Genomic DNA, 21634 nt, shown 5'->3' on the forward strand with positions numbered 1-21634 from the left:
CTTGTTTGCTAAATGAACAAATTTAAATAGGCAGTGGAATGATGCATATAGCTATAGAAGCACAGTGACATATGCCTCAATGCAGTCAGAAATTCAGCAAAAAAGAAACGTCCTCTCACTGTCAACTGCGTTTATTTTCAGCAAACTTAACATGTGTAAATATTTGTATGAACATAACAAGATTCAACAACTGAGACATAAACTGAACAAGTTCCACAGACATGTGACTAACATAAATTGAATAATGTGTCCCTGAACAAAGGGTGGGTCAAAATCAAAAGTAACAGTCAGTATCTGGTGTGGCCACCAGCTGCATTAAGTACTGCAGTGCATCTCCTCCTCATGGACTGCACCAGATTTGCCAGTTCTTGTTGTGAGATGTTACCCCATTCTTCCAGCAAGGCACCTGCAAGTTTCTGGACATTTCTGGGGGGAATGGCCCTAGCCCCTCACCCTCTGATCCAACAGGTCCCAGACGTGCTCAATGGTTTTGAGATCCGGGCTCTTCGCTGGCCATGGCAGAACACTGACATTCCTGTCTTACAGGAAATCACGCACAGAACAAGCAGTATGGCTGGTGGCATTGTCATGCTGGAGGGTCATGTCAGGATTAGCCTGCAGGAAGGGTACCACATGAGGGAGGAGGATGTCTTCCCTGTAACGCACAGTGTTGAGATTGCCTGCAATGACAACAAGCTCAGTCCGATGATGCTGTGACACACTGCCCCAGACCATCACGGACCCTCCACCTCCAAATCGTTCCGCTCCAGAGTACAGGCCTCGGTGTAACTCGGATTCGATAAACGCGAATCCGACCATCACCCCTGGTGAGACAAAACCGTGACTCGTCAGTGAAGAGCCCTTTTTGCCAGTCCTGTCTGGTCCAGCGACAGTGGGTTTGATGCCCATATGCGACGTTGTTGCCGGTGATGTCTGGTGAGGACCTGCCTTACAACAGGCCTACAAGCCCTCAGTCCAGCCTCAGTCAGCCTATTGCTGACAGTCTGAGCACTGATGGAGGGATTGTGTGTTCCTAGTGTAACTCGGGCAGTTGTTGTTGCTGCACCTGTCCCGCAGGTGTGATGTTCGGATGTACCGATCCTGTGCAGGTGTTGTTACACATGGTCTGCCACTGCGAGGACGATCAGCTGTCCGTCATGCCTCCCTGTAGCGCTGTCTTAGGCGTCTCACAGTACGGACATTGCAATTTATTGCCATGGCCACATCTGCAGTCCTCATGCCTTCAGCATGCCTAAGGCACGTTCACGCAGATGTGCAGGGACCCTGGGAATCTTTCTTTTGGTGTTTTTCAGTCAGTAGAAAGGCCTCTTTAGTGTCCTAAGTTTCCATAACTGTGACCTTAATTGCCTACCATCTGTAAGTGTCTTAACGACCGTTCCACAGGGTGCATGTTCATTAATTGGGAAACAGTATTTAAACCCTTTACAATGAAGATCTGTGAAGTTATTTGGATTTTTATGAATTATCTTTGAGACAGGGTCCTGAAAAAGGGATGTTTCTTTTTTTTTGCTGAGTTTGTGGCTTATTGAAGGTGTGGATTTGAGTTATTTTTGGCAACCATGAGAATGAATGTCATTCCAGTTCTTCCGTTCTGTTATATTTCATCAAATCTGACTAACCCAGTGCACTGCTTGCTATGAATATCTATTGGTGTTTGCATGTTTGGGTAAAAAAACACATAATGTCCTGTTTGGAACACAAAGAGCATAATTATTTGTATTTTTTATGTTTTTGCTCAATCTGATTGGGTGGGCCTACACCTCTGCTGTAGTGTCAGTCAGTGGAATTAGCTGAGGGGGGAAATGAAATCTGGACATTGTCATTGAATCCTGTGAGTTCACTGTGGTTTCCTGCCCTGTCTTCTGTGTGACAATGTGTGTTTGTTTGGGCCTGCTTTCTTAACCTTGGATGGAATTCACCTTATGGAAACCACTCAATTTTACACACACACACACATGAAACAAAAGGAACCGTTAGTGATTGACTTGAATGAGGAGACCTCTGCAAGTGCCAGCAATAAGATCTAGCTCGGCTAAGCGATATGAGGGTTTGGGTTGTTATTGTATATGGGCCCAAAGCGTAAATAGAAGATATCCGCTCTCACCCACATCAGTGGTCAGCCTATCAGCCTCAGGCAGGAAGTCAGATAAAAAGGGCTAGATTCAATCTAAATCACTTAAGTTCAGCGTTACAGTGCGATTCCAACTTAAAAGGCAATGTTCCATAGTCAGACTGCTTTTACAGTAAAACGCTGCATGTCATCCCAGTTACAACGCTTCAGTGATACAGATTGAATCCAACTCAGAGGGGTTTATTCATTGATCTATAGTTCTAGATAGGTTTTATAGGCTACTACTCTGGACTTTGTTTTCAGATTTGACTGACTGGGATGTTGCGTTCAGATATGTTACTTTTCTAACATATTCCACCCAATATTTATTTACTTTAGGTGAACAATTGGTGGCTGTATCAGGTGTGAGACGTGGTTTGTCTGCAAAAAAACACTCCTGACAGTCAGCGTTCGCTGTTCAGATGAGGCGTGTACCATCAATAGAGTTTAAACAATTAAACTCTATGCACATTTTTGGCTTTATCAAAAGCGTTTATTTATTAATAAGTCATAGTAAAATGTCACACAAATTCACAAAGTGTTTAAGAAATGTCTGGCTCAGTTTGGTGTGTGTGTGTGTGTGTGTGTGTGTGTGTGTTCTAAAGAGTGCATGTTAAATAAATGACCAGAAAGAGAAGGAAAGGAAGGTATATTGCAACAGGAAAAATAGAATTTATCTTGAAGGAAAAACAAAAATAGTTTATCCGAAAACTGTAGCACCTTTTTATCCCATAAGTCAATATTCCAACAGATTACAATAATATATATATAGAAAAATAAAAAAAATCAAAGCCCCCTAAAAAGAATGAAAAACAATGACAATTTCCCCCGCGCATTAAAAAGACCGTATTCCATTCGTCAACTCAACCTCGGCTGTGGATCCTACCAACTACAGGGAAAGTGTAAGTTATATTCATTAGAAATATCATATATATATATATAGAACCAGAAGAAGCACCAGAGAACCTTGTCCTCCCATAACACACACTTTCAGTTGTTACAGAGGACAAAAATGACTTTCAAACCCTAATAAAAGTAAGGGGAGAACATTGACATCCTATAAATATAAGAAACATATTAAATAAAAAAAAGAAATGTACAATGTAAAATCCAGAAAAATTATAAATCTGTATATTAAGCAAAAAACTAACAAAATCAGAGGTACAAACAATGCAAAAATGGAAGCAATTCATTAAAACAAAAAGACCTGATGTACTCCTAAAGAGTTGTGACAACTGACTCTTTCGCCTTCCCGTGGAAATAAACATACATTTGTAAAAACACAACACATACAAGAGTAAGAAAGACTAAACAGAAAATCAAAAAAAAGACTTTAAAACCCGTATGTTTCTAAGCATTTCAAACAATTGTATTTTTATTGTGTCTCCTTATTCTTAATGCTTTTAGAAAAAAAATGCATCTTATTTATCTTCTAAATACAAGTCACAAGGCCAGTGTGGTATATATCTAGGGCTGATCTAGTCTTAAAGAAAATACATTATTTTAGAAGAAAAAAAACTGCACCCCACATAAAATACACAGCATTTACAAATTTCAGAATTCATGATAAAAAAAAAAAAGATATGGAAATAATAAAATTTATGCCATTGATAACTGTCAACCCTTTGTTGCTTGTTCACAATGGCAGCTAGCACCAACTGCCTTTCCATTTTTTTTCAAGTCCTCCGGAAACCAGAACGCTGCTCATGAACAGTCTACAACTAGGGTAAACTGGCATTTGATTGGCGGTTCGGTTTTGTAAACAGTGATGAGTAGTAAACTGGTTTTCGATTGGCTGTTTGATCGGCAAGTATTAGCAGTAGTAAAAACATCTTAAATAACGAAGGGGGGAAAAAAAAGGTTAAAAATAACGTTTTTTAAAAGATGTTAAGTCCTGTCTGGCAGGAGTTTTGGTTATGGCTGTGAGACGTGGAGGGGGAGGAGCTTTATCACCGTGTACTCGGGGCTGCAGTCTGGAGAGAGGAGACAGAAGAGGAAACCTTACATCTACTGTCCTCAGGTTGTTAGGCAGACTGACACCGATTTCCTTGTATGCAGGTGCCCGTCTCATAAGAAAAAGATGTGTGTGTGTGTGTGTCCCCTCACCAGGCTGAATGCGTCGTAGGTACTCATTAGCTCCTCCATGCGGTACTGCTCCAACACCACTACGTTGTTGGAGAGGCTGGGGTTCCTCTGGCGGGCACAGTCCTCACAGTGGACCACATAGGTCTTCCTGCTGCCACTCTCAGACGTCACGAACAGCAGGTCAAACACCTCCACCTGGTGGACAAAAGATATATACACACAGATACTCAGTACACAAGTAAAGGGCTTTGTCTTGTAACGAATGGGGAGGAATTGAATGCAGGCCGAAGCAACCATGAAGGAAGATTGGGGGGGCGGGGGTTTGAAGTAATGTGGTTTCAGAAGAGCGATGGGCTCTGACTGTGGTAAGTGGTATGTTTTGTGTTCAGTTAGAAGGCGTTTTGGTGCTGGCAGACCGAGGGTAAAACATGAGGTTGGGGGTTTTGCATTGAGAGGGCAGTAGGTAGATACTGGGTAGAAGTACTACTCACATCACACTCGTTGCAGTAGTAAGCTGGTTCGTCCTTCACTCGGCTCTGGTAGGAGATCTTCTTCCCTGCTGCTACCAGCTGGTCTCGCAGAACCTGGATGTGCTTGATGGACTGCAGGAGGCAGTGCCTGAGTGAGCGAGTGAGTGATGAGGTTAGGATACAGGTATGAAGAGGACCGAGAGTTCTCCTGATCACATGACCTGTCGAGGTAAAACTCTGGTCCAACACAGTGATAGTATGTCCCTGTCATGACACTGCAACCCTTATTAAACAGAACACAAGTTAGTAGCAAAATCACAATCCGCCCTATTGACCTGTATCATTTGGAACTAATATACAGTGGCAAGATAAAGTATGTGAACCCTTTGGAATTACCTGGATTTCTGCATAAATTGGTCATCAAATTTGATCTGATCTTCATCTAAGTCACAACAATAGACAAAACATAGTATGCTTAAACTAATAACACATTTCTTCATTTCTTGTGTATATTGAATACATCATTTAAACATTCACATTGTAGGTTGGAAAAAGTATGTGACCCCCCTGGGAAGGGTTACAAAAGTATCTCTAAAAGCCTTGACGATGCAAAATATTCTGTGGACAGACAAAACTACAGTTGAGTTGTTTGGGAAGGAACACACAACACTGTATGGAGAAACAAAAAAGGCACAGCACACCAACATCAAAACCTCATCCCAACTGTAAAGTATGGTGGAGGGAGTATCGTGGTTTGGGACTACTTTGCTGCCTCAGGGTCTGGACAACTTGCTATTGTCGACGGAAAAATGAATTCCCAAGTTTATCAAGACATTTTGCAGGAGTATGTAAGGCTACCTGTCCGCCAATTGAAGCTCAACAGATGTTGGGTGATTCAACAGGATAACGACCCAAAACACAGAAGTAAATCAACAACAGAATGACTTCAACAGAAGAAAATGCGCCTTCTGGAGTGGCCCAGTCAGAGTCCTGACCTCAACCTGATTGAGATGCTGTGGCATGACCTCAAGAGAGCAGATCACACCAGACATCCCAAGAATATTGCTTTACTGAAACAGTTTTGTAAAGAGGAATGGTCCAAAATTCCTCCTGTCTGGTGTGTGCAGGTCTGATCCACAACTGCAGAAAACGTTTGGTTGAGGTTATTGCTGCCAAAGGAGGGTCAACCAGTTATTAAATCCAAGGGTTCACACCCTGCACTGAGAATGTTTACACAGTGTGTTCAATAAAAGACATGAAAACGTATAATTGCTTGTGCGTTATTAGTTTAAGCAGGCTGTGTTTGTCTCTCGCTGTGACCTAGATGAAGATCAAATGTTCTGACCAATTTACACAGAAATCCAGGTAGCTCCAAAAGGTTCACATACTTTTTCTTGCCATTGTAGAGCCACCAATCAACCGGAAGACACGTCACCAGCCTGAATACTCACTTGATCATCTTGTATGTGTCGGGGTCGGTGACCTTGACGGTGCGGGCCACGTTCCAGGACACGTGGATCATGGGGACAATGGACTTGACCTTCTTGACCTCGTTCCACTCAAACCTCTCCAGGGCCAGCTGGTACTGGTAGGCTACAGGGTGGATAAGGGGCCATTAGTAGTGACCTCACCTGATATATATATATATATATATATATATATTTATATATATATTTAAAAAAAGGTCAAAATTAGTTCTCTACTTATGAGTCTCATTAGTGTGGATTTGGACCGGTGGTCGTCGCCCTGAAGTTCAAAACTCCCAAGGCAAAATGACTGACCGAGACCAACAGATCCCTAAAATAACACTAAAGTCAAGAAACAGCTCTACTGCAACGCGTTTCAGTGGATAGTGGAGTGAAAGGTCCGAAGCAAGACTAATGTAGGCGTCTGTGCCAGGGAGTTCACGTACAGTTGAGTGGGCCCACGTTCCAGGCGATGTTGTTGCACCAGCCCACAGCCTGGACCCAGTGGACGGTCCCTGCGTTGATCCACACCAGGTCCCCGGGCCTCTGAATGAAGCGGTACACGGGGATGTTGGATCGGTACAGGTCCTCCAGAACAGGCCACCAGGAACCGGTCAGGTAGTCTACTCCGTGCCTGAAGGAGGGAGGGGATACGGGGGTAAGATCCTCTGAGGTAGAGGGTGATGACGTTGGGAGAATGGTACACTTAAGTAGATGAGACGCATGTGCTAGTTCACATTCTTACAGCGTACGGTCTTGAAAGCTAATCTCAAGTGACTCGGGAAGCGCAGGTTCAAAACTGACGAGGAATATATTATTGTACCTCGTCATCATCAGCGCATTCAAGAAATCGCGGTAAAAGTATCAGCCCGACACGACTTACTTTTCACAGAAGTCGTCGATGGCCGGCCAGTAGTTTTCGTGCACGGAGAACCACTCGCAGTCTCCAGGCCCAATGTTGACGTTCACAGAGCAGAAGTTGTTGTTCTCCTGGTGGCCAGGCGTGCGGCTCCCGGGGACCTTCATGTAGAGCTGGACAGTGTTCATGCCCAGGATGGTGTGTCCTACGTGGCTCAGCATGTTGCCGCTGGATGCCACGCGCATGAAGGCCGGAAGCTTCTGGAGCTCCTGCAGCTGGGCCTTCCACCTGGGAGAGGGTTATTGTCGGTTTCAAATTGTCCAACAAAACAACATCTGAGCAGCAGTATTGGCACTTATGTACTATAGTGATTCTGCACATGGCCTTGCTTAGCAACAGAAGTTTAGCCTCAGGGATTTTGGGGAGGGGTTTTATGTAATAATGTAATACTAAGACCTGACCACTAGGGGTCAGCAAAAACAAAGAGGAAAGTTCTGGAACAAATGGGAAAAGTTCCACGTGTTCTTTGCGGTAATACAATGCATCCATCTCCAGCTTACCTCTTGGGGTCTGACAGGTCAATGTTGGTGCCAAACTTGATTATCTTCCCCACTGGTTTCTGTTCGGTACTGGTAGCATCTTTACTTGTGGGTTCTTTGCTAGATGTCTCAGGGCTGGTCTCCTTACTCGTCTTCTCCTTGTCTTCCTCATCTTCCTCAGCCTCTTCATCACTACCCTTCTCCTCCTGAAGACACAGAAAGGGACAAGGTAGAAGTAGGTAAGAGGTGTGTGTAAGTAAGAGGTGTGTGTAAGTAAGAGGTGTGTGTAAGTAAGAGGTGTGTGTAAGTAAGAGGTGTGTGTGCGTGTGTTGAGTCTGGTCTGTACCTGCAGACTCTCCTGGAAGGATGAAGCCTGGTACTGGGCGTACTTGGCGATGGTGGTGTGTGAGCGGCTGCTCTCACAGGGCCAGGTCTGCCCCGTGCCGCTGGGGTCCCAGTTCTCATCAGCAGGCTGCTGTACCTGGGTCCTCACCTCCACAGCATGCTCAGAGTTAGCATCCACCAGAGACTTAGTGGAGAACAGACCCAGGTCTGAGAGGAGAGGAGAGAGGGAGAGAAAAGGGGTTTAATATACAAACATACTAAAGGATGACATGGTATGGCCGAAAAGGAGCAGGTTGAAGTTTGGTCCTGGAGGCAGAACTGAGCAATTGCCCCTTAGATAAGCCAGCTGCAAAAAGTCAAAATTGGCTATATTGTACAGATTTATAAAAACAACAAAATGTGCTTTTTGTCTCAAGTTAAGGTCAGGCATTAGGGTTCGCAGTGTGGTTAAGGTTAGGTTTATATCATGACTTTGTGGCTGTGCCAAGCTAGTGACCACTCTGCAGAGCCTTCAGAACAAGATTCATGACGGAAAAACTCTTAACCTGCATAAAGAGACTCCCAAAAGCAAATGGTACCAAGTCCTGTGATTACTCTAACACGTGTGGTAGATAGTGTGTTTATGTCGGGGTTAAATAAATGATTGGTAACATAGTCTGTGTGTGTGTATATAAAAACTCACTGAGTCGTAGGGACCCGGCCAGTCCTCTGATGACAGTAACAGGGTTCTTGGGGTCTGTACAGAACTGCAGTAGTACAGGGGAGAGGGCATCTCTCTTACTCTCCAACTAGAGGGGGGGAAAGAGGACCGAAGAGTTAGTACCGTCACAAATAGCAGGTGCATCTTTCTACCAGAAGAGGGCAGCGCAGGCATACAAAAAGGCATCCTAATACACACTTTCAAAGAGAAAGCAAGAGGGTGAAATGAGAAGCATCAAATAGAGTGAAGGTCAAATTAGCTACAGTAACCGGTGGTTTGTGTTATGGCGAATGACGATCGACTTACATAGATGCTGGGCGTGGGGGGGTTGAGTTTATCCCGCGGGAGGGGCTCTGTAGTAAATAGCGGCTTGACAGAGAACGCAGGGAGCAGGTAGGACTCTCTGAACTTCCCCTTCACCCTCGCACCCCTGAGACAGGGAGAGAGAGGCAAATGTTAAGACCAAACACCGTCACAAACTGTAGCAATGAGTTAGCTTACGGTCTTTTTTAGAAATTGATTAACTAGAATGTAACTCCCTCTTAACTTCTCATTAGTAATCCCCCCCCCCCCCCCACTCACTACACCCCTGCCTTGTTCACGCCTCCATCCATCCCTCTCCTCCATACTCACTTGCAGGCCCTGATGACCTCTGCGGCGGTGTTCTCGATGCTGATCTCCTCCAGGGGTGTCCGCTTCTCCTCCACCTCAGAGGCGATGAACGTCTCTCGGTCGCCGCTCTCCACCTTGATCAGCCTGATCTTCAGCTCCTTGGGTGGCCCGTCCGACAGGGCCTTCAGCTTCATGAAGTCAGCAGCTGAACCCTGCAGCGTAGATCCAGCCCCTCTGTCCTGAGAGCAGGACATGACTCCTGAACTTCTTTCACTTCTACTACGGGACGCCCATTCAGAGGTTTCACCTTCGCTGGTGGACCCAGCCTCCTTCCTCCTCATGTCGGCACGAACGCGGTCGCGGTCCTTCTCCCGGATCTCCTTACGTTGAAGGTCCAGGTTCCCGAGGATCCGCCGGTGGTCCTTCTTCTCCTTGTGCCTGTGCCGTTTCAAACTGGAACTGGAGGAGGAGGAGTGAGAGGACGAAGAGGAGGAGGAGGACATCTCGTCTCGTTTCTCCCTAGGCTTTTTCTTCCCTTCTTTCCTCTCCCCGTGCTTCTTGCTCCGGCCGGGTTTCCTCTCCTTCTCTCGGTGTCGTTCCCGCTCTCTCTCAGGCTTGTGGTGCCTGCCCTCCTGTTTGAGCTCAGTCTTGATCCTGTCGGAGGGGTTCTTTCTGGGGAGGGAGCTGGAGTGTCGGGTCAGGAGAACCTCACAGCTTCGGCCCAGCTCGGCCAGAGAAGACTCGGAGATGGTTGTAAGTGTGGCCTCTTCCTTGGGCTCCATCTTGATGGGTTGTGTAGAGGGATAACACTTGGACTCCACCCTCGTGGAATGGAGCCTCTTCTCCATGGCCTCTCTCCCATCTCTCCAGATATCAGGCTCCTCCATCTTGATATTGACCTGTCTCTTTGCCTCCCAGCTGGAGGGGGAGTGTGGGCGGGTCGTTAGGGGAGGGGCCGAAGACGGCGTGAAGCCTGGGTGATTGGTGGAATCCGAGGTGGGGGAGGTGCTATTCTGCTGCTGTTGGATGTCGGGACCCAGAGAGAGGGATGAGGAGTACTTCAGTCCCCCCAGAGCGGAGGGGGGTGGGCGGCCAAACGGACCTCCTCGGTAGGCGTACTTCTGGTTCTCCAGGGCGGCCTGGGACTTGAAGGTGCTGCTCACCCCCGTCTGGTGGAGGTGGGGCCTCTGGGGCGGGGGAGGGGAACTGGACGGGGTCTCCGACTCATCTTCCTCATCCTCGTCGTCCCCCTCGCTCTTCACAGGCTCCGGGAGACCGTAGAGTTTAGCCAGGTCGCTGTGGCTGTAGTTAGTCCCTGACTGGGGGTCGGAGTTGAGGGGGACGGCTGGCTCGTGGAGCTCCAAAGCGGGTTTCAGGGCGAGACAACCCTCCTCGTCTTCCTCGTTGATGGAGGAGGTCCGGCTGCAGGGGGAGGCCAGGGAGCCCTGTCGGCTTAGTACAGGGGGGCTGGCGTGGACGTTCGTACCAACAAAGTCGTCCTGCGGTTGCTGATTGGGCGCTGGGATGAGGTCCGGGGCGCACAGATAGCTCTTGGCCGGCGGCATAGCAGAGAAGGCATTTATGATGGTCTCCCTAGCACCGTTTCGGTCGCTGCAGTACAGAGATTCCTCCTCTTTCTTGATGGACTCATCCAGCATGGCCATGATGTTGGCCAGACCGTCCGGGAGTAACGTTGAGAGCTCCAAGGGTTCCTCCTCAAACTGGGCGCTGTCGGAGTCGCCGCTGTTACTGCTGCTGGCGCTACAACCCAGGCTGCCTAGGCCTCCGCTGGGCATGCGCTTGTTTGGGAGGCCCCCTGTGCTGGACGTGCTGCTGCTGGTCCTGGAGTTGTTGGGCCCAGACAGTAGGCTATCCCTGGGGAACGCCTGGAAGAGTTTGGGGGGCTCTCGAAGGGTGACCGTGCTGGAGGTGTGGAGGGGATCCACAGCGCCCATCGCTCTCCTTCGGGCGTGCTGACTATCGTTCTCCTTGGGATGGGGGGTGTCTTTGGATGGGCGGGGGGGGGCACCTTGTGTCAAGGTCTTATTTGAGGGGTGGTTGGGGTAAAAGGGCCCCGACGAGGTCAGGGCGTTGTTCCCTGAGGTGACGTTACCAGTGTGTAATGACGAGGGAAGGGTTTCACCCCACATCTCTCTCTGCCTCTGCTTCTCCCTGGCGTACTCCGTCTGGGGGGTGAGAGGGGGCGGCCGTGACATCTCCAGGGGGGCGGGAGGTGGTGGTGCCTGGCCTGGGGGACAAGGGGGAGCCCCGCCCCGGCTCAGCCAGGGGTAGGGGGGCGAGGAGGATGACTGGCTGGGGGTGGGTAGGACAAAGGAGGAGACGGTGGACAGGCGAGGAGGTGGAGGAGCAGAGGAGTTGCCGGACAGGAGTCTCTCCAGACTCTCGATGGCAGACTCCTCTCTCCTTTTACTACTCTGGCTCATCTCCTCTTCCACCTTCCTCCTCTCCTCCTCTTTCATCAACTCAGTCCTCCTCTTCCTCTCCTCTTCCTCTCGCTCCCTCACCAAATCCCTCCTCTTCCTTTCCTCTTGCTCTTTTTCCCATTCCCTTCTTTTCTTCTCCTCTTCCACTCTCTCCAACTCTCTCCTCTTCCCCTGCTCCCTCTCCCTCTTCTTCCGCTCTTCCTGCTCTCTCTCCCACTCCCTCCTCTTCCTCTCTTCCTGCTCCCTCCTCTTCCGCTCTTCCTGTTCCCTCCCCTTCCGCTCTTCCTGTTCCCTCCCCTTCCGCTCTTCCTGCTCCCTCCTCTTCCGCTCTTCCTGCTCCCTCTCCCTCCTCTCCTCGGCCTGCATATGACCCTGGAGCTCAGCATCCAGTTTATCCAGAGCCTCCTCCATGGACTGGGGGGCTGAGGGTGGAGGTGGCTGGGGTCGGGAATTTAGATACCCCTTGGCTGAGGTGGTGGTAGCCTGGGGGGCAGGCTGGGCACAGAGTCTGGAGTAGGAGGGGCTGGAGGCTGGCTGGGGGGCAGGCTGGGCACAGAGTCTGGAGTAGGAGGGGCTGGAGGCTGGCTGGGGGGCAGAGCTGACAGTGTGGGGTTGGGGGGCGGGCATGGGGCGGTGCAGGGGCGAGCTAGTGACCTCCGTCTGGGTGAGGGGGCTGGGGTGAGACCCCCTGGTGGTGATGACGCTCTCCCCTGCCCTCTGGTGTCCTGAGAATGACGAAGAGGAGGAGGATGAAGAGGAGGCCGGAGTGCCATCCCGATCAGACCGTCCATAGTAAGACTTCCCCTGGACAGACTGTTGGTGGTGCTGGCTAGGGAACTGCTGCTGCTGGGGCCTGGGTGGCGCCCGGTGTGGGTGGTTGGCAGTGCCCGCGTGGGCTCCCTGATACCCTGGGTGCAGCATGGGGTGGATGGGGCTCCTCTCTGGGTCTCTCTCCAGCTGAGACGCAGCTGAGGACTGGTGGGGCAGTGACATTGTCTCCCTGCCTCTCCTACAGGTGCTGTTAGCTGAACACACAGCAGGTGGTGCTGTGATCACAGTGGAGAGTGCAGGTCCAGTAATACTACTACTGTTGTTGTAGCGGTTGTTTTGGGACTGTGAGCAGAGGGCCTGGGGGGTGGAGATGATGACGGGGGTTCTGGTAGGAACCTGAGGGGAGCTGATGTGGGGGTGCTGATGGTGTTGGAGGGACGCGGGACCCCGGGTCTCCCCAGCCTGGTTCTGCTGCCCCTGAGGGACCAGCCCTGCCCTGTAGTGACCCGGCTCCTGCAGGGAGAAACAGAGACATGCTAGATTAATGCACTGGAGATTGAGAGCTATAGACCCAGTATGCGCCCCAAATGGCACCCTATTCCCTATATAGTGCACTACATTTGACCAGATTTGGGGCACAACCGTACACTTCCTAGTGTTTCCTAGCAAAAAAGTAATTTGATACACTGATAATGATACAGATAAAAAAATTGACATACTTTACACTTCCAAGTCCATTGTTAATTTAACATTAGAAACCGGCTGGTTGGAGGTCTGAATGCTGATTGGCTAAAAGCTGTGGTATATCAGACCGTATACCATGGGTATGACAAAAAATATATGTATTTTCTGCACTAATTACGTTGGTAATCAGTTTATAATAGCAATAAGGTACCCTGGGGTTTGTGGTATATGGCCAATATACCACGGCTAAGGGCTGTGTCCAGGCACTCTGCGCTGCGTCGTGCTTAGGAACAGCCCTTAGCCGCAGTATGTAGGCTGTATACCACATCCCCTCTGGCCTTATTGCTCAATTAACTAAGCCCAATCAATTCCAAACTGACCGCTCTGCTAAATCACATTTGGCACATAGCTGGGTAAAATTTGACTTGTTCACGATCTCTTCAGGTCTACATTAACTGCGTAGGGGGTAGTGAGCTGGCCGGGCATCAATTCAGAATGTTGCAAATAATTTGTGTGAAAAGGAGGAGATCACATGATAATCCAACGTTAACAAAAGGAGAAGAGTTAGTAGCAGTGGGGTGCAACATTCGCTCTGCCGGGAACCTGGGACTCACCAGGGGGTGGTTGTTTTGTGGCCTGCCCTGCCCCTGTCCCTGGGGCCTCCAGGCCTCGTGGTGGGAGGGACTGGAGTTGTGCTGCTGAGGTACTGCTGTGCTGCTGGCAGGGGGGTGGGGGGCAGTGTGGCCCAGCCCGGGGTGGGGCTGGAAGTGGGGGTTGTGGCTGTAAGGCACGCCGGTGTGGTTTGCTGGTGAGGGTTGGGGGGGCTCCCTACTGTCCCTGTCCCCCCTTGCTGGAGGTTGGTGGTGGTGAGGAGGCGGATGGTTGTTGACTCCCCTACCCCCAGTGGTAGGGCCTCTCTGGGGGGTAGGAGGACCTCCCCTGGGCTCGATCCCCATGCGGGGCGGGGCTGGTTGTTTAGGGTACTGCGGGTGAGAGCTGTGGGGGTTGTTGTGGGGGGGTTGATTGAGGGCCTGAGGTGAGAATGAGGGCTTGTGGGGTGGGTGGGGCCCGCTGTGCCTCTGAGGGTAGCCTCCCGGGGAGGAGGTGAGGGGTGGGGAGATGGGCGAGGGGGCGGGAGGTTTGTAGGTGTAGCCGCCCATGCAGGACTTGACTGACTCCTGTTAGCAGAGAGAAAGAGAGAGAGACGATTAACATTATGGCTCAGAATGTGGGAAAGCTAGGGGAGCCTAGATAACCTGACATTCCAAACATAAAATAAAATAAAAGATCTGTAAAGCTACATTCCATCTAGTCACGTTCTTGATAGAGCAGCAAGTGTTAAGTGTTCTTACGGCTCGGAGCTGGAACTCAGGGGAACCGTTCTTGCGTTCGGGCTGGGCCCGGGGGGCGCCACTCGCCTTGTGCATGGGGTTCCAGAAAGCAGGTTTGGGTGGAGGAGGGGGGTAGTGGGACGGGGGCTGCTGCTGTGGGGGCAGGGGGTGCCCTCCTGGGCCAGAGAACCTCTGTATGCCTGGGTGTGGAACCTGGAGAGAGCAGGGTTTAGGTACTACACCATATCCCATCTAAACAACATGGTCAAATAATAACTACAAAGTTTAGATATCAGAAAATGGCAAATTATTCTATGCAATCACCTGATTCTACATGTGAGAGAGTTTAGACTTTGTTTCTTTATCCTTTACGAGTCAACTTTTGGTGTAAAGTACATTTAAATGCACAAGTCAAGTTTTTAAATGCAGAGTTTTCAAATCATCCACATACCTGCTCAGAGCTCCTCTTCCTCTTGCTGGGACTGGGGCAGTCCTCATTGGGGCGAGAGGAGGGGTGCGGGGTGTGCCGGATGACCGAGTACTCCCCGAGAGGGGGGGCCGGTCTCTTCAGCTGCCCTCCCAATATCTTCCCTGGGTAACCCCTCTGCTGCACCTGAGCCCACATATCCTCACCCAGCGATGTCGGACCCCTGAGAAGATGCTGCTCCTGAGGGTCCACATACTGGCAGCGAGCCAAAGAGAGAGAGGAAGGGTTTAATCTTCTCTCTGAACAAGACATCCACCTTCCTCCTCGCTCACTGATAGGCCACTCGTTTATCGACACTCTACCTGTATGACGATATCATTGCCTCTTTCGCTCACCTTCAGTAGCTGATTGGGCCTGGGGGGCAGGCTGGCGGGAGGCCCGGGGCTATACCCGCCATGCAGACGGGTCGCGTGGTCGCTGGGCAGGGGTACGGATGGATGAGGAGGGGGGGGCGACTCGTACAGCTGACCCGGCTGTTCCCACGCCCTGTGAGGGAGGTGTTGCTGGTCCGCTCTCTGGAGGCCAGGTAACATGGCCTGGGCCAGCTCCTGCTTCTCACTGCCACGCACTTGCATGGGCCTGGCGGGGAACAGAGACATGGAGGGAAAGAGTCAGGTGTCTACAGTCTGGAGTCGTGAAGGCCTGTGATAAAGACCAGAGAGAATGGAGGAGACTGCAGCAATCTGATTCTAGAATGGAATACAGTACGTTGCCCAATGGAATATATGCTGGACTCACCCATTATTGAAGAATTTACTGGGATGGTTCAGTCCACCCATGTGACTGGGCGGTAGATGGGGTAGGAGCTGGTGTTGATTGACACCTGGTGGACACCTGGTAGAGAAAACAAGTGCAAAGGTCAGACCAGGGCCAAATTCTCTGAGACCAGACCAATTTGAAGAAATACAAATATTCATTTTAACCTAGAAGAACAATTAACAGTCGGAACTTGTGGACGTAAACCTCAAGGGAAGGACTACGAGGCTGAGGCAGTCAGTGTAGGTGTAATTCATTGACTGTTGGTGTGTGTGTGTGTGTGTGTGTGTGTGTGTGGGGGGCTGTCCATTGCCGTGGAGACTTAACATACCTGGCAGGTGGCGCCCAGGTGACGTGGGTGCCCACGGGAGCCCATGTTCCCCGGCTGAGTCCGTCCAGAGGGAAGGAGTCCCGTGTGCCACGCCCGCCAAACTGCTCTACTGCGTGATGCATCCAGCCTGGAGGGAGACAGACGGAGACAGGACTCAACACACATACACGTTCAACACACAGGGTACGTGTAAGAAACCCGCACACAAAACTGTGGCACTTACTTGTGGGTTGCCCAAAAATCTAAAGTATTTCAGACTTTCGACTCACCACACTAGCTGCGTCTGTGAAGCCCTCCACCGCAGCACAGAGAAGGCCACGCGCCAACACCGAGGAAGACCCTCGACACGTCAACAGCACCAATACAATACAGCCAGTTGAACTGGAGGGCGGGAGAACACGATTAGACAGAAATATGGACAGAGCAGTCAACACATGCCAGTAGGTCTTCCATGACATAATTCAGCGTGTGATGTAGAACTAGACAGGAGATGGGGTTGAGACTGGCGAAACGGGACAGAAGAGAGAGCGGCGCAAGGAGGAAGTCTAGCACTGGAACGTTTTGCTGAGGAATGGGGAGGAGAGCTTACGCGCCTCTAGAACTAAAAATGTGTGCGTGGAGGTGTAGGTGGAGAGAATCTAGTGTAGAAACTGTTTCTGCTGCAGTAAAAAACGGCCAATTTAAACAACTTTTACACCAGTCTGTTCTTCCAGGTACTGCAGGTATTGACCACTGTGTCTGCCCATCTCTGTCAGTATTTGCTAGTGTACTCTGGTCGTGCTGTACTGTGTCCCTGCCCCTAGGGGGCGATGGTAGCTCTACTATAGGATTATTAGCAGAGCAGATGGCTCTGGGGGAGTTAGCAGACCTAGGAGAGCGCACGGAGGTTACTGTAATCCTTACAGACTAGCCAATGGTTATGTGTGTGTGTGTGTGTGTGTGTGTGTGTGTATTTAGTGTTCCGTGTGTGTTGAATCCACCTGGTTTTAATCCCATTAGAACAGGCGTGATGGAGAAGGAGAAGGCCCAACAGACCGTCTGAACAGGATTGGAGGATAGATTAAGCGTTAAAAAACGCTCTTCAAGGAAGGAGAGCGAGAGAGAGACAGGCTGACGATGAGAGCACAGGCTGTCCTGCCTGGATCTCACACCCAGATGGCAGAAATGAGCCTGGCATATAGTCACACACACACACACACACACACACACACACACACACACACACACACACAGAGAGAGAAAAAAAGGCCATGGTCCAAACATAAAGACATTGCCTACAGTGGAACAAAAAAAGGAGACTCCTGCTCAAAACAGACACTCACTGTGAGCCACTCTTGCTCAGCAGAATGCTCCCCACTCCCCAGTCAGTGTTGCTTCCGAAATTAGCTCTACTAGCGTGTGTAGTGGGTCTATCCCTCTTCCTCTCCCTCTATAAAAAGCCTAAGGAGAAGATATTTCAGGCGCTTCGTTTTTAGCTTCCAGAGAGATGGAAATAAAAGACAACACTTGGCCATGCTGACACGCCCCCCCCCCCCCCCCCCCTCGGTTGCGTGTGTGTGTGATCACGATGCACCAGACAGACACACACTCATGTAAAGAGAGCCCATGACCAGATGATCATAAACAGCTCTGGCTGGGGTTAACATATTCCCACAGACAAGTACAAAAATACAAAATGTTCACACACACTCACCTTTCAAAATAGCACCGAGTTCAAGATCCTCTGTCTCGTCGAGTCTCAGCTTCTACAGCCAATCATCTCTGGGATTTCTTCAGCCCTGGACCAAAATCAGAAGAACGAGACAATGTAATAATCAAACCGGCATAAAAGTGGATCGCGACCACACACACAAAAAACAGTCTGTCGAGCAACATCTGCTCACATGAAACGAACACAATTACACAAGAGCTCCATCAGACAATATCTGTGGTCTTCCTGATGACAAGGAACAGAAACCAGACAGTAGCCAGACCTCTCTAACACTGCCTTCACCTGTCAGTCAGAGTCGGGAGACAGACAGGGACTAGCAGTTTCAGTGTGACTGTAGCATCGTCTCCCTCTCTCTCTTGCTCACCCTCTCCCACGTTTACTAGGAACATGGAGACTGTTGGAGGAGGAGAGGAAAGAAAAATCAGCCCTCCGCTCTTCCTCTCCTTTACCCTGTATGCGTTGTGTGTGTGTGTGGAAACCCGGGTGAGGGCTTTCCACACACACACACACACACACACACACAGGGTGTGCTTGTCATCAACTAGCACACGTGAAACAAGACAGAGAGGAGAGAGAGGGGACAGGGAGAGCAAGAGAGGGGGAAAAAAGGGAAAGAGAGCAGTCAGAATGAAGAAGGCTGCAATTACACTTTTATACAGGGTGTGTGCTGTGGACTGAGATGTGACAACCACTGAAAAGAGAAAGTGAAAAACAAGCAGCAGAGGGAACTGAACACGGGAGAGGAGTCAGAGTCAAACATCACTCTATTGTATTAAAATACACCGAGACCCGTGCTTGTTCACGTCTTCCTTCCCTTTTATGTGACAACTGATCAGATCTGGAAACGGAACTTGCCTTGTGTGTAGAGACAGTATTCTTACATTTGGTTGTCTGTCACTAATCAGTAACGCTGTGTGTGTGTATGTACTGCGATACTCTGCATCCGGGGGACCGCAGCACGGGGAACCCCCGGAGAGTGAGTAAGGGCCACGCCGCCAGTGAACAGGGCTTACCCCAAACTACACCCCGCCTCCCCTATGACGCCACTTACGGTCAGGTGACCGGGGGCGTCGCTAGCGACGTCGTGATGTCACAGGGAATTTCTCAGGCGGAATCTGTCGGTGGTTAGTGAACCGGTGTTACGGTGAAATAGAATGCGAGGTAGGTAGATTGCCATAAAACCCCGGCCTAAGAGAGGAATCCCCCAAATACTGAGTCGCAGAGGGGGAGGGGCAACAAAACACAAATTCTGTTGTGGTGTTGCCGATTTTCCTAATCAAGCCGGGGCAATTCCAACTAACTACGTTGAAGTTACCACATACACACACCCCTCAAAATCTCAACAGTACAAATATCATTACAACTAAAAATCTTGTCATAATGTATGAATTCTCCCTCGGTAGCCCCCTTATGTCACCTGGGTTACAGTGAAACCCCCATGGCGACAGACATCAAAGACAAGTTCCAATCAACGCCTCCGTCGTTCTGGTTACCTCATCACTCACACACACACGTGGCTACCGCTCTGGTAGAGGGAGGCAAGGCTAGGGGCATCGCTATTCCAAGTAGCAAACCATAGCCCTAGTCCAAATCTCAACAACAAAAAAAATCACTTCTGTGATATCACGGCGATCACTAGCCAAGTACTAGAAGTCAGCTTCCGCCAAGCTAAAGGCAAAGCCCAGTGACCAAATCAATGACAAAAGAAAAGGCTCTAGGCCCCAGACTCTAGTAAGAGCCATCCCAAACACAGAACTCCCCTGCCAGCCTCATATAGTGGTTTGATCCAGAGCCAAACAGACAGAAGAGCTCAGTTAAAAATAGATAACTGACTATGGTAGAAACAGAGACACAGAGAGAGAGACAGACGACAACATTCAGACACTAGTTCCTGACAGAGGCCTGGAGATCAGTGAGGAACTTGATAAGAGCGATGGGAGGGGGGAGAGAGAGAGAGAAGCTTCCGGCGTGTCTGGCGGAGGGAGAGAGCGAGGGATGAGGGAGGGACACTAGTCCATTACATAACTGGCCCAGGATTGAGTTCTGGAGGAAACACACACACACACCGCCAGGAACAAGACAGCCCGCCTGCGTTCGTGCTGTTGCCAGGCTCCCACAGTGCGTGTGTGCGATGCAAACTAGCTCGTCACCATCGCATTTAAGCTTTTCCCACACACACACACACACACACACACACACACACACACACAACCGCCTACACACACACAGGGAGATACAGCCAAACACACACAGAACATCCTCCAGCAGAGATAGAGGGTCAGTTCAGGACAGAGCCAACTCTCTTCTGCCATACTAACTATAGTACAGCACTGTAGCCCAGTCTAGATCTAGGGGTTTGGCCTTCTAATAAATAAACCAAGTGCTCCACATCAACTCCAGAAACACAGCAAACGCAATCTCTCACCCATTTACCAAGCCTTTAACTGTGACTGCCCCCCCCCCAAAAAAATCAGGGTTGACAAGCTGAAAATTAGGTAGCGTTTGTATGCGCCAATTTGGGCCTGTTAGGTTTAGGACTCCGCCTAGCTTAATGCCCTCTGTTGGACTCAGCCGAAAGCTGTTTCCTCAGAGGTTCAAATACGTTCATATCCCGTTCTTTTGGAGAACTTGGATTGTGCCCCTGGCTGGAGTCGAACAGAACAAGTGCTGTTTCTGAGAGTCACGGATCACACTCTGGAGAAGAGCCTGGCCCAACACCCTCATCTGGACCCCCTCCCACACCGTCTAATGACAGACATGGTGAACTGTTCTACACTACCGCACACAGTCGAAAGTATGTCAGCCGCTTTGGGCTGTTTGAGAAGATGGAAACAGCAAGAGCTGCTTTGTCTAACTGCCATCGCACCTGTGCTTTGGACAACTGTCAGTGTGTGTGTGTGTGTGTGTGTGTGAGTGAGTGAGTGAGAGAAAGAATCTCTCACGGTTCAGGACGGTTCAAACAGAAGTGGCGCCCGGGTGTGACGTTTAGAAAAAGGAGAAGAGAGAAGAAGCTGGTATGAGATCAGACAGGAAGCTGCCGTCAGAGTTTCAGGAAGTAGCTAGGCCTCCCTGAAGTGTATGTGGGTGTGGATGGCTTGGGGAGGGGAGAGGGGGGGGGTAGTGGTTTCCTGTGCAACAGATAGTGTGTGCGTGTGTGTGTGTAAACGAAAGTGTTGTCTAAATATGTGAGTGAGAAACTTGTCAATAGAAAACAAATAACGGGTTCATTTCTTAAACCTTTGAATCCATGTCAGACATGACGAAGTCCACGTGTCTGACCAAAGACTAAACCATCTAACACAGATAACAGAAATATATTAGAGGCAGGTCATTTAAATGGTAACTAAAGGCTCAAAGGCTATTTTTTCTGTCTCGTCTGTCAGCAAAAAAAAAAAAAAATTTAAAAAAAGTAAGGGTCGCTGACTGACGGAACCTTCCTCAACAGACACGTCAGCCCCTGAGGCAAATGTCACTTGTTCTGTGGAAGAGATTTCTGAGGACTTTAGAAGAAAAGGAAGAGTGACGTTCGACCGGTTCTCATTTTCCAGAAACAGCGTGACTTCGAGAGAGACAGAAAGAGCCAGAGTCCATGCCTTCATCTGAACACTGACACGTGTGTGTGTGTGTGTGTGTGTGTCTCAGGTACACATGTGAAGCAGTGACTCAGTATGGGAACGTCTGAGACTGAAAACAGTGTTTGTGACCGTCTAAAAATGGGTTGTGATATTTGTGGTCGCTGATAACTGAATGATCACACGCTTTCATGTGAGACAGTTCCAACACTTGATCAAAGACTTTCACTTTCCCCAGTGCCGCCACTTAAAAAAATTCCAACCCGCCTTCGGTTTCCCCGAACACAGACGATCGCAACATCTCAGTGAAACAGCAAAACACCTAGTTTTCCCTGTATGT

The 21634-nt window shown here is 49.6% G+C and overlaps 1 protein-coding gene across 6 annotated transcripts in view; it reads right to left on the reverse strand.

Annotated features, from left to right (window-relative positions):
- Positions 1–2602: 2602 nt before the first annotated feature.
- Positions 2603–21634, reverse strand: part of LOC139378929 (lysine-specific demethylase 6B-like) — a 154745-nt gene continuing 135713 nt past the window's right edge. For 4 of the 6 annotated variants that reach the window (XM_071121545.1, XM_071121547.1, XM_071121550.1 and 1 more), the window contains 18 exons: positions 17705–17789; positions 16012–16392; positions 15663–15758; positions 15260–15503; positions 14889–15119; positions 14459–14650; positions 13721–14284; positions 9229–12935; positions 8902–9025; positions 8578–8683; positions 7897–8102; positions 7572–7756; positions 7036–7299; positions 6599–6786; positions 6138–6279; positions 4708–4834; positions 4238–4411; positions 2603–4104 (listed from right to left, as the gene is read on the reverse strand). In XM_071121545.1, coding sequence (XP_070977646.1) covers positions 4081–4104; positions 4238–4411; positions 4708–4834; positions 6138–6279; positions 6599–6786; positions 7036–7299; positions 7572–7756; positions 7897–8102; positions 8578–8683; positions 8902–9025; positions 9229–12935; positions 13721–14284; positions 14459–14650; positions 14889–15119; positions 15260–15503; positions 15663–15758; positions 16012–16133 — 6696 coding nt within the window. In that variant the 5' untranslated portion in view covers positions 16134–16392; positions 17705–17789 and the 3' untranslated portion in view covers positions 2603–4080. The remainder of the gene's footprint in view (positions 4105–4237; positions 4412–4707; positions 4835–6137; positions 6280–6598; positions 6787–7035; positions 7300–7571; positions 7757–7896; positions 8103–8577; positions 8684–8901; positions 9026–9228; positions 12936–13720; positions 14285–14458; positions 14651–14888; positions 15120–15259; positions 15504–15662; positions 15759–16011; positions 16393–17704; positions 17790–21634) is intronic. The other 2 variants (XM_071121546.1, XM_071121548.1) reach the window with 1 other exon arrangement.

This window comes from Oncorhynchus clarkii, chromosome 21 (assembly GCF_045791955.1).
Source record: "Oncorhynchus clarkii lewisi isolate Uvic-CL-2024 chromosome 21, UVic_Ocla_1.0, whole genome shotgun sequence".
In the NCBI taxonomy this organism is placed as follows: domain Eukaryota; kingdom Metazoa; phylum Chordata; class Actinopteri; order Salmoniformes; family Salmonidae; genus Oncorhynchus; species Oncorhynchus clarkii.